Source organism: Clarias gariepinus, chromosome 18, assembly GCF_024256425.1.
Source record: "Clarias gariepinus isolate MV-2021 ecotype Netherlands chromosome 18, CGAR_prim_01v2, whole genome shotgun sequence".
Classification (NCBI taxonomy): Eukaryota; Metazoa; Chordata; class Actinopteri; order Siluriformes; family Clariidae; genus Clarias; species Clarias gariepinus.
In genome coordinates this window covers 20,397,566-20,410,338 of record NC_071117.1, presented here as the reverse complement: position 1 = coordinate 20,410,338, position 12,773 = coordinate 20,397,566, and the positions used below count along the sequence as shown (strand labels likewise).

The window sequence follows — 12,773 nt, the reverse complement described above, 5'->3', positions numbered from 1 at the left end:
TAATAAAACTTACCAGTTTGCTTCCCAAGATCTTACAGTAGTTTTGAGCAAATCCGGCCTAAAATATTTAAGTGTTTTCTGTGGGTATTACCACAGCTTGTACTTTCCTAAAGGTGGCCGTAGAAGTGGTTGACTATATGCATAATGGTTTACTAAATTCAGGTGTCTACTGTGTTTATAGAAACGTGTTACTTTAATTACCAGCAATTTTACGTTTATTAGAGTGTCATAAAATATACTACAACATAATCATGCGAGTAGTAATCTAAATATATATATAAATAAAGCAAATCCAAACAGCAGATTTCTGTCAAAATATTTAATCGAATAAATATACAGTAATACCTACTACATATTTCCCAAAAAAAATTATTATCGATATTCTTTATAACATTGTTTGCACAATTAACATTCATTCACAGCTTTTTACACAAAATGATGTTCTAAAAGGGCTGAAATAAGCTTATCTGGGCATGATGACTCAGCAAAGTAATAAAACTCTATAAAAAGCACAAGTATTTCCTTTATAGCCATCAGCACCTGTATTTTTTTAGTAATCATTCTGCGAAAACCTTGTATATTATATTTTCCTGCTGGATTACTTAGCCCTTAGATATCTGTATGGTAAATTATTACAATACGAGAGTCTTGGTTCATAAATTATTCTTTATACCCTTCTTAGTTTTGATGCAACAGATAAGTAAGGATAGTCTTAATAAAGAAAAAACACAAGAATGAAGTGACAGTCCATACATTAAATAACATGTCAACACTGAATGAGGAAGCTACTGTAGATACACATTGCAGGGTGCACTGTTATGGAGAAATAATCAACTTCAGGGATGCATTAGCTCGTAGCTTCGTATCAGGCTACATCATTCCATATAACAGAACATCCCATAGTGTTTAATTTTGTGCCTATTTGATTATCACATATCACCTTCTAACTGTAAGCCATGGTGTCTAACATCTGGATACTCCACCACAATGTAGTGAGGAACCAGCTCACCCATGGCTGACTTTGAGCATTGGGCAGTGCAATCCAGATCCAAATGACATGGCGCACACAGCATCCATGGAACGGCTGTCATCTGAGATTATGTACATTTACATTTAATAAGTGTTTGGCAGAAGCTCTTATCCAGAGCGACTTATATAAGTGCTTTAAAGTGTCCATCATTAGATATATTCTTTCCCTGGTTCACTGGGTTATTAGCTAGAAGTGCTATCAGTCATTGTTGGGAAAGATTATTTTTGGGTAAGGGATGTGGAGTTAACCCAAACACCTAAATAACAGTCGCCTAAAGATTGCCAGCTACTCGGATGTAGGACGTCTAGAAAAAGTTAATTCCACCAGCTAGGAGCCAGGACATAAAGAGGTCTAGATGCATGTCTTCCTCAATCCCTGAGAGATGGTGGGACTGGTTGAGCAGTGTTAGAGGATCGGAGAGAATGTGGTGCAGTGAGGAGCGTGATAAGGAAAGTTTGTGCTGAGCTGTTTTAAGCTTTGCAGGCAAGCATCAGTGTTTTGAATTTGAGACAAGTCGTGCGTCTGCATTCTGGATCAGCTTCAGAAGATGAATGGTGGACAGATGGAGAATAAGTTGCTGGGACTGAACAAGCACCTGAGTGTCCTGTGTTGAGAGAAATGAATGAATTCTTCTGTCTTTTGTACGAAAGGCTCCATATTTTTTAGAAATGTGATTGCAGCTTTGTTGATTGATCTCAGGGCAACCCTACGGTTCCAAGGATCCACAGAGAATCAAGAATCCCAGCATCCTCGAAAGAAACTGAAGTCGCACATGTACTGTACACTAGCGACTCAATTGCATCTTGCTGACATGATAATGTAAGATCTACTGACTTAAGTTGGCTATATGGAATCGACAACATGTGACCATACTAGCTAGAAAAACGAACCAAACCAGCCAAGGACAGGACAGGAGCAACCTTCATTTTCTAAACAAGAAATTTTAAATATGTTTATGAGAGGATATCCAGGTGTTAGACACTGCCCCTGTTGTGGGGTGAAATTGAACCTGTGACCTAAACATATTAAACACCTTCTGATCAAACGGAATCAATCCAACAGCGCTATACAGTAGTAATACCCATAAATTCAAAGCTGCTTAGCAGTTCATTTTTCTCAATAAAAACATGACAGCATGAAATAACTTCATTTCTCTGGTCATTCTTGATTCTCTTCATGTCCAGGCATCAACCCAATCAGAGAGCATTTAGGAAAGGGGAAAGAGTTCTCTTTGTGTAGAAGCGTTTATGATATGGTACAAGTGGAAGACTTTGGAGGCTCCAGGATAGACTCACGGCGTAGATCATCGGGCACCGTGCCGCCACGACCCCAGACGTTCAACTCACCGAAGATTCCTGTCTCAATCATCTCCTCCTGCCAGGGTATGGAGATATTTCCAGAGGCAAACTCATCAAAAAAATCCTTGTCTGTGTCTTCCAGGTTGACCCCTTTGACAGTGGAGAATGCTCCCACGTCATCAAGGTTCTTGGCGTATACAGTCTTGGAATCAGGGACAAACGGAGGTGGCAGGATCCCTGTGAGGACAAAGAAGACAGCTTAATGGGAAAAGTCTGGTGGATAACAAAAGTATAAATCAATTTACTGTATATCAGCAAAATTGCTGACCTGACCTGACCCCCATTGTCTAAAACTTCCTGCAGTAGAGGCACAGAGCTAAGTGTCTCTCTTCTAACTAAGAACAACCTTTTTTTAAAGTAAGAATATGAAACATCACAAAATCATAGCTACCATCCTATCATACCTGCATCCAGCTTCCTCCAGTTAATGCTGCTGAAGAAAGGGTGTGAACGCAACTCGTCACAAGTCCCATTCTTGAAGCCCATCCTCTTGTCCACTTCCTTGGCTAGTAAGGCTTCACATAGGGACTTTGCGTTCTCACTGAACTTCTCAGTGTAGGTCACTGGGTCATTCAGGATGCGCTTCTTTACCTCTTTGTTCTCCACCTGTGCAAATGTCAAGAACACTTTAAATAACATTTTGGGAAAAGTCTCTCACACTATCTATCACACTAATCTACTTAACTGAATGAAGGCTTGGTGTTTTCAAAAGAGTAACCGTGTTTCTACAATGCACCCACCAGGAGGAGCTCCTAAACTGAATATTTGGAGCATAAGACTGGGAATTTGAAATCATTTGATAAGATCAACCATGCTATTCCGATCAGGACACGAGACAGGACAATGAGAGCTCAGTGGTTGAAACACTGGATTTCTGATTGTGAGGTCAAATTTCTGCACCACCAAGCTGCCACTACTGGGCCCTTAAAACTAATGAACAAATGAAATGAATGTAAGTCTGAATAAGAGCTTTTGTCAAAATGCCATGTAAATCAATGCAATTCTGTAGGTCAAGGTTTAGCCCTGGAAGGCTATGGCCCAGCAGAATCCTTCAGTGGATCAAACTTGTTTGTCCAGTGCATCCCATGGGTGCTAGTTTGGATTGGGATCTGGGGAGTTTGGAGGCCTGGTCCTTTGTCCCTCTTTGCCTACTGGATCCCATGTGCAGCTGTGGTGCGCTGAGATTTCTGGCACTTTTCTACATCTACAGTACATCTACATCTAGGCATTTGGCAGACGCCCTTATCTAGAGTGACTTACATTATTATCTTATTATACATCTGAGCAATTGAGGGTTAAGGGCTTTGCTTAAGGGCCCAACAGTGGCAACTTGATGGTTGTGGGGTTTAAACTTGGAATCTTCTGAACCACAGTCGAATGCCTTAACCACTGAGCTACCCCTGTCCTTTTCTATCATGGCCAGCATTAACTTTCTCCCCATGCTTGGTGGGTTTCCTCTGGGTACTCCGGTTTCCTCCCACATGCCAAAGATATGCAGATTAGGCTAACCGGCCTTTCCAAATTACCCGTAGTGTCTGAATGCCTATGTGAATTCTGACTGGAGGTTCTATTGCGGTTGTAGAAATGGGAATAAATACAATTGTCACCATTGGCCTTCAGTGGTCACTATTGGCCTCCATGGTCCCAAGATGGACTACAGAGGTTTCTAGATAGATTATGTGTTATGTTACAGCCGACAGGTTTATAAATAAAAAAAATTCAGAGACTGTGGATAAGTCAGATTATTATTATTATTTTTTTTTTTTGATTCCCTATTCCCTGGATGAATTGTAAGTTAAATTTGTGTCTGTTGAGTCACCTTCTCCCCTCGAGTCCTGAACGGCCCTTTGGCAGCAATGAACTCATAGAGAGTGACCCCAAGAGTAAAGTAATCCACCGAGTAGTCATACTCCTCTCCTTTCAGCAACTCCGGGGCCATGAATCCTGAATTCCGAATAGAAAAACCTCAAAGGTCAGAAGTTTTCTCATATATTCATACTGCAAAACAGTTTTACAATCACAATTTACATGTCTTGGAGCATCTTTTTTTTGTAAAGTGGTTCTCTGCCTTTCTGACAAGCTCACTAGCATAGAATCATTTATATCCTGGATTTAGAGAAATGAAACAGGAAAAGGGAGATTAGGATTTTTGCACCAACTGGAACTTCAGAACACACCCGGAGTCCCAGCGTAGCCTTTCGTCTTCTCCTGGTCGTCTGCTAACTCCACAGCCAATCCAAGGTCAGAGATACGCACGTTACCTTTGAACAAACACCAGTACGAAGGCAAACAAACGTCAAAGATTGTACTTCCACCTAAAACAGCAATCACTGCCATGTTTATACAGTATTACACAAAGATTAAGTGCACTATGTCCGTCATTTTTGTACGTCCTTTTTACTATACGTCACAGATCTTCCTTAACATCTCCAGCTTTTAGCAGCAATTTTGGAAAAATAAATAAAGACTACCGTGTCCAGGGTGTACCCCCCCCCCCACCCCCCATGACCCTGAACAGGCTAAGTGCTATATAGAGAATGAGGGATTGAGTAAATAAAGACTTTTTCTCACCTTCATTGTCAAGAAGAACATTCTCTGGTTTCAGGTCTCTGTAAATGATTTTCTTCTGATGAAGGTGCTCCAGTCCTTGAATGATCTGAGCGGCATAATAGCATGCCCTGAGCTCGTCAAAACCTGGATTGTTCTCATCTACATTATAAATGTGGTACCTGAACAAAGGACAAAGTAAGCAGCGAAGCTCATTTTAGATATTCCTTTAGCATCTTAAATTAATATTAGCAAGACATTATAAATGGGTATAATATTGTATAGAGGTGCTTGTAGGCTGAACCTCAGGTCTCCTCCATTCATGATGGTCATGACCAGACAAAGTTCGGTTTTGGACTGGAAGGCGTAGGCCAGGGAAACAATGAATCTACTATGAACACGAGCCAGAATCCTCTTCTCCACCATGGCACCCTAGACCAGACCAACAGATTGAATGGAAAAATTGGTTCCATAAGGTACATGTTAATGGAAAGTTCGCAATAGGTGAGAACTATAAAAATAGCATAGCATAAAACCTAAAAGGACATAATCAAATTAAGAAATGAAAGATGTCATTCTTTCAGAAGTTTGATGACAGTGTTAGTGCCTCACTTGGTTAAGGCTATGGTTTACTGGGTTACTAATCAGAAGGTCGGAGGTTTGAGCACCAGCATCGCCAAGTTACTGTAACACTGTTGAACCGTTGAGCAAGGTCCTTAACCCTATCCGCTTCAGGGGTGCTGTATCCTGGCTAACCCTGCGATCTGACCACAGCTTCCTAACTGGGATATGTGGGGGAAAAAATCATTTAATTGTGCTGTAAGGTAAAAAAAAAAAAGCAAATGTGGCAGGCATGCATGACAAGTCTATCTTCCTGATTTAAAGCATTTTGAAAAATGTATTCTGTATTTAAAGATGATTAAATTTGGCAGTTCACCCACTAGACTAATAGTTTACTGGTTTCTATAGAGTTACTTTAAACAGTTCAATCAAAGAAATTGCTTAAATTGTATTTATTTCTCTTTGAATAACACTTTTTGATGCCTTCTGACATCAAAGGAAGAACCTTATTTTTGTTGTTACTTATTATACTCCCAATCCACTTGATGTAAATCCCAGCACTGTTTAATTTTGTCTGTTTAAATAAATTCCTTTTGGCAAATCATCTTTAATTCTCAAAGCCTACCAGGCTCCTGCTGGATGGATGGATTTACAATTTCAAAGTCCATCATAAATTTTCATGAGATTGGTTCAGCTCCGGGAGATATTTTGGCTGCATGTATTGGGTTGACGTCTTGCTGAGACATTCATTTTCGTCTCGAATTGAGTTTCCTGGATGCTGAGATGACATTCTCATTCTCTAATATAGGACATCACTCATTTTAATATTTTTTAATAACCCAATAGCATTTGGAAAGATTAAGCCCCATATCCTCATGCTCCAAACCTTCACATTCAGGGTAGGTATGGGCTTTCTCCAAACATGAGCAGAATAACTGCCAAAGTTAGATTTTCATCTCATTTGACCAAATTATGTCGTTCCAAAAGTCTTGATTTGTCCAAGTTTTTAGATGTGCATAAATGTGCTTCATTTATAGCAGAGGAGTTTAATATGATGGCGGCACAGTGGTGTAGTGGTTAGCACTGTCGCCTTGCACCTTCAGGGTCAGAGTTTGATTCCCGGCCAGGCTCGATTCTTATCTCTGTGTGCATGGAGTTTGCATGTTCTCCCCGTGCTTGGTGCGTTTCCTCCGGGTAGGCCTCCCACAGTCCAAAGACATGAAGGTTAGGCTGATTGGCGTTCCCAAATTGCCCATAGTGAATGATTGTGTGTGTGTGTACGTGTGTGTGCCCTGCGATGGATTGACACTTTGTCCAAGGTGTACCCCGCCTCGTGCCCTAAGCCTCCTGGGATAGGCTCTAGGTCCCCCACGACCCTAAATACAGGATAAAGCGGTATAGACGATAAGTGAGTGAGAGAGTGAGTTTAGTATAGAGAGCAGAAACCTTTGGATTGTGGTTAGTGTTTCCAATGTACAGTATTTGTTGTCGTTTATCAGTTAACCCCTGGCTTGTATCTTACATTTTCATAATCTTTCCATCTGCATATTATGAAAGTATTTTGTACTTAAAGGAATGTTTAAGGTTTCGGATCTTTATTGCACTTAAACATAATTTAAGAATGTTGTCCCTGAGAACTTTCGAAAGCTCCTTTACTTGTTGTGTAAAATCTTCCCAAACGAACCCTTTCTGTTCATATTTATACATAAAAAGAGAAGCTTATGTAAGAATATGAAATGGACATACAGTACCAGTCCAAAGTTTAGACATTGAGTCTATAACTATAAAATAACACATATGGCAATAGGTAATTACAGTAAGTTACACCAACAGTCGGTGGAATATTTGGAATATTTCTTACAAGAACAAGTGCATTGTATTGTGTCAAGTGCATTTGCAAAACCCATCAAGCTCCATGATGAAACTGGCTCTCATGAAGACCTTGCCAGGATAGCAGGACCAAAACGTTACCTCTGCTGCAGAGGAGAAGTTCATTTAGAGTTACCAGCCTCAGAAATTACTAATTAACAGAGCTTAAAAAGCAAACACATCTCAATATCAACTGTTCAAAGGAGATATAGGAGAAACCGTTTGTGAAAAAAAGAAAAGAAATCCTAAAAGACTATGGAATTGGAATTGGAAGGTGTTCAAACTTTTGACTGGTACTGTATGAACTGGAAATATGTTAATTAACAAAAATAATTTCCTCTCATTGTAACAGTGAAGTATCTTTGGATAGCAATACTATCCAAGGGGCTTAGTTACTGACACTTAGGGAACAGGATAGTGGGCCACCTTAAAATCCACAGTAGTGAGTCTTACGCAACTAAGCAGCTCTTGTAATCTGAGTAACAATGACAATGAAGGTGAACAACTCTGCATTAGTTGCTTTGGAGTTTGGTGGTTTTAACGCTAAATACGTACAATGGATTGGTTTCGACTAGGATGATATTTCATAATATAATATGAACAAATATGTAATATACGGTACATATCTCAGTACTTATATTTTAGTCATTTGCAAAGTGTCAGTGTGCACATTACTGACCATGTTTGATGTAAATGATGTTGAATAAATCTCCATTAAGGACTTTTCAAGCAATTGATCAACTCCATCCTTAGATACTCTGAATAGGATTCTTACCTCATAGCCTTTCCTCTTCTTAAGCCTTTTTTTATTCAGCTTCTTGCAGGCATACATCTTTCCTGTGGCCCTCATCTGGCAAGCCGACACCTCGCCGAAGCCACCCTTACCAAGCACGCGGAAGTCCAGGAACCAGTCCTCACCAATGGGCTGCATCTCCAGCCACTTCCACTGCAGGAATCTTTTGAAGTACATGGTCTCCAGGTAGAAGGTATATGGGACCTCCTTAAGGAAATCAAGTATGCAGGCTAAAATCACAACAAACAAGTCATTGGAAGCTTTGTCATGCTGCTCTTTCACATTGGTGATGTCATTTTCAGGCAGAAACGGACAGAAGTACTTGGCCGCGGGGTCCATGTAGCGTTGGAGGATCTTGGCAGCCTTACTGACCCGATCTTTGTCCTCAGCAGTGTCGTATTCCTCCACGTCCTTCCATAGGCGACAGGGCCCCTTGTACTCATTCACTGTTTCTAGGTATTCCTGGAACAAGCGCTTGCCAATGGGTTGTTCGACACAGATACTGTTAAACTGGAGATCCAGTGTTTCCCTAAGGCCCTCGCATACCGTGATGTGAGGCAGTTTTAGCTTGGAATGGTATTTCTTGTCCCGATTTGCTGCTGGGTTTGCTGATCCATCGAAGCTTCCACGAGCTGAGATGTAGGCCGAGTTGGCTACCACTGTTGTGAGACCACCGATATCCATGGTATCAAATCACTGGACTTGGTTGGATAAAAATACAATTGAGTTGAAAGACAACTATTCTGTTCAGGCCTTGAGCATTGGTACTTAGCGCTTCGCTCCCAATAGATAGAGTGCCAATAAAGGAGACGAATAGAAATCGATTGAACAACCAGACATCAAAACCCAGGGGGCACCCAGGGATTCTGGAGAGATTGCGTCTTGAAGGATTCAGTCAGAGAAAGTGACTGCAGAATCCAGCTTGGGGCTTTGGTCAGATAGTAGCATGAAAGACAAAGCACTATGGCACAGACACTCGCACAAGCGGATCTGCCTGTCTCATCACCTTTCATAAATCCCTTATCTCCTAACCCCTTAATACCTTCCCGGATCTCCACGTTAACCCTTGAGGACTCAACTTTCAAACTAAAAATTTATGTAAAATCAGTTCACTCGAAAAATTTGGACTTGCTGATTAAGAGGACCACATTGGGTTATTTTGTGATATTGATTTATGACAATATCTGTCTTTTATAAGACACACTTGACCACTTGAGTAGATAATCTTAAAGGTTATGAACTCTCTTGTAACTAATCCTCTTCCAATCAATATCAAGCCAAACGCTCTGCTAAAGTGTTTAAGTGAATAGCACTTACACTGAGAAAATCTTGGCATTTGCTTCCACTGGTCAATGTTCACACTCAAGCCAAACAGCTTATCTCTGAATTGTACCTAATATTTGATAAGGTACCAAGACCTTACTCAAACTCAAGCTGAGATCTTATCCAAGGCTTCAAGGTGACCATAACAAACTTCTGCACATTTCCATTCCTGGGCGAATGAAAGTACTTGTGAGTGGTTAGTCCTGCCCAGAATTATGCAAGTTAATAGTGTGCTTATCATGATATATAAAAAGACATGTCCATGGTGCACGACCATTGTTCTCACACAATATCAAGAAATCAGAAGAAATACCCAAAGGAGAAAGATAACCCCTTTGAAAGAGGAAAGCTTTCAGGAAAAACGACAGTTTTCTAAAAACGTGTAGCGCCCATTTGAGAAATATACAATGGCTACTCTGAAGGAAAAGCGAACCTGCGGCCAAAGGTGTCAAGACTTTGGCCATTTTGTTTGGAATTCTGATGAAGGGAAATTTATGGGTAGGACACCAGAAAAATGGGGTAAGTGAAGCAAATTCTTTGCTTAAATAAAATCGCAACTGATTCTCAATTAACTTTTCCATTTAAGTTAAAGAATAGATTCAAGTTCCTTAAGTTACAGTAGAAAAGTAATAAAAAAACGTACATGTATATTTAATGAGAAAATGAGAGATACTTAACTGAGGCTAACTAGCAGCAACCTTTGGCCTAACATGATTCAAACTAGCTAAATGACAAAAGTTAGCCGTCACCATACAAACCGTGTTACAAATACATAGCAAGAAACAGATTACAATACTAAGAATTAGGGATGGGAATCACCCGATACAATATTATCACGATACCTAAGTGCCAGTTTGATTTGTATTTTAATTTTATGAATATAAATTTATATATAAATTTTAATTTATATAAATATAAATTTATATATAAATTTATATATATAATAAATTAGTTTGGCGATTCATGAATTGATATAAAAAATTGCAATCCATAACTGAATAGATTTTTCTGCATTATGCTACAATTGTTGCTGTTAAAGTTTAGATTTGTTAGGAATTTGGAATGTAGAAACTTTATAGAAATCTTCTGAAAAGATTTTAACTAAAGACAAACCAAAGAACCTCGAAACCACGAGTGTTACTGTTGACCTCGGAGTCTTTAATAAAATTAAACAGAACAGCTGGACCGGTATGTTTTTGCTAAATGCTCGCAGGCATATCCTGTTTTTACATGTCTTATCTAAAATCTTTCCACAATTCATTCAGAAAGGCTTAACTTTGACTTTCAAATGACTACCTCGTTCATTTTTTGCGTCCTTTATTTGTTTTTGGTAAACGGGTGTTGCTGACAGATCAGACGGAGAACTAAGCAATTATTTGCAGATGGATATCAATTTACATATTGCTTAAAGATTGCTTTCCAACTAAAATGTGCACAAAAGCTTTTAAACTTGCTTTGTTTTTAAATTCCATTTCAGTGTACATCAGCCTGTATTATGTTGCGTTCTATGTGGTGATGACAGCCTTGTTCTCCCTGGCCATCTACGTGCTCATGTACACCCTGGACCCCTACACCCCTGACTATCGTGATCGATTAAAATCGCCAGGTTAACAAATTGAAATAGAAACATTTTTAGAGATTTACAAACCAGTACACATACACACACAGTGACACTGATTCAGAGTACTGTCTTATAGGCGTGATGGTTTGGCCGGACACGTATAACGATGAAGTTGTAGAGATCAACTATAACATATCTGATAAGAAAAGCTGGATGAAGATGTCGAAAATTCTTCAGGACTTCCTCGAACGTATGTACCCCGCTTCTTTTATTAATACAAGCATTGAAAATGGACCAAAAAAAATATTCTTGTTTCTTTCCCCTTTAATTCAGCATACAATGATACCAGACAAGCACAATGCAACCATTACAACTGTACCACTGGCAAGTACTTCATCCAAAGATCATTCACTGCTCCGAATCATACAAAGTGGTCCTGTCCCTTCTACCAAAGCACACTGGGCAACTGTTCTGGGATTAGCGACCCAACATTCGGTTATAACACCGCCCAGCCATGCGTAATCATCAAGATGAACAGGGTATGGTACGGTTTTAGAGAAATAATCCAAAACCTGGCCTACAGTGAATGATTATTCAAATTGTTCTTCTCAGATCATCGATTTCTACCCAAACAACGGAACAGACATCGCACCAAACTTGAACTGCACTGTTCTGGTGAGTGTGGACTGCATACAAGTCAATAGACGTCAAACACTGATAAGCCTTATAGGAAGCGTGTTTCTGTTCATAGGAAGGTCAAGATAACGTTCGTGGCTACGAGTACTACCCCGTCAATGGAACTCTCGACCTTTCGTACTTTCCATACTACGGCAGGCTGGCTCAGGTACAGCACCTTCACTGGTACAGCACTGAGTTTCCTAGAGATATCTGTCTGAAAGTCATGTCTCAATCAAGTCATGTTGTGTTCTCTTTCCCAGCCGAACTACGTGAACCCGCTGGTGGCGGTCAAATTCGATCTCGTTAACAAGAGGAAGGCAATGATCCAGTGCAGGGTAATGGCCAACAACATCGCTTATCAGAACTTCTACGATCCCTATGAAGGGAAAGTCATCTTTCATTTAAATGCACTGAGTTAGCCATATACACAAGATTATACACACATTTGTTCATTTTTTTTTATGTTTATTTTCCATGTCATTTCAGTATGAATCAGTAACACACAAAAAAACTTGCTTTGCAAATCAACCTTTGTATTAGAGACAATCTTAAGGAATATATATATATAAAATCTAGTTGCATTTATTTGTTTAAAATGTATTCTTAATTTAAATGGTATGTAGGTTAATTATTAACACAGTAAGTCTGAAAATAAAACAAATGAATAAAAGATTACAAAGACCTTGTTTTTATTGTTTTCTTTTAACCCTCACTGAACAAAAACTATAGAACAACCCCATGTCTGTATAAACCCATATAAAATGTATATTATCTGTATATCTGACTTTGTTTTAAAAATTATTGTAAAAAAAAAAAAAAAAAAAAATTGTTTTACATAAAAACGAACACCTGTTGAAATTAGAGGTGACACTTCGTGGAATGTGTTTATTTGTTTCAAAACCCACCTAGGAAAAATAGTTGCCTGTATATAAAAAAAAAAAGATGGCAGCTGGTTAAAGAAGATGGCTGTCCAAAAGGCCATCGGATTCATGTTTGAATCTTTGGACATGAAAAGGGACACAGATTTTAAACGAAGGATAAATTATAATTACA

The 12,773-nt window shown here is 39.3% G+C and overlaps 2 protein-coding genes across 2 annotated transcripts; one reads left to right on the top strand and one right to left on the bottom strand.

Moving 5' to 3' along the window:
* Positions 1-391: 391 nt before the first annotated feature.
* Positions 392-9,132, bottom strand: grk1a (G protein-coupled receptor kinase 1 a). Its single transcript, XM_053476939.1, has 7 exons — positions 8,141-9,132; positions 5,240-5,367; positions 4,960-5,117; positions 4,566-4,649; positions 4,208-4,332; positions 2,793-2,994; positions 392-2,565 (listed from the first exon to the last, which is right to left on the bottom strand). Exons 1-7 carry the CDS (start codon positions 8,840-8,842, stop codon positions 2,276-2,278), a joined length of 1,689 nt encoding a protein of 562 aa, XP_053332914.1. The 5' UTR covers positions 8,843-9,132; the 3' UTR covers positions 392-2,275.
* Positions 9,133-9,584: 452 nt separating this feature from the next.
* LOC128506476 (potassium-transporting ATPase subunit beta-like) lies at positions 9,585-12,666 on the top strand. Its single transcript, XM_053476940.1, has 7 exons — positions 9,585-10,000; positions 10,959-11,087; positions 11,179-11,292; positions 11,376-11,581; positions 11,655-11,717; positions 11,794-11,886; positions 11,981-12,666. Exons 1-7 carry the CDS (start codon positions 9,889-9,891, stop codon positions 12,137-12,139), a joined length of 876 nt encoding a protein of 291 aa, XP_053332915.1. The 5' UTR covers positions 9,585-9,888; the 3' UTR covers positions 12,140-12,666.
* Positions 12,667-12,773: the final 107 nt, after the last annotated feature.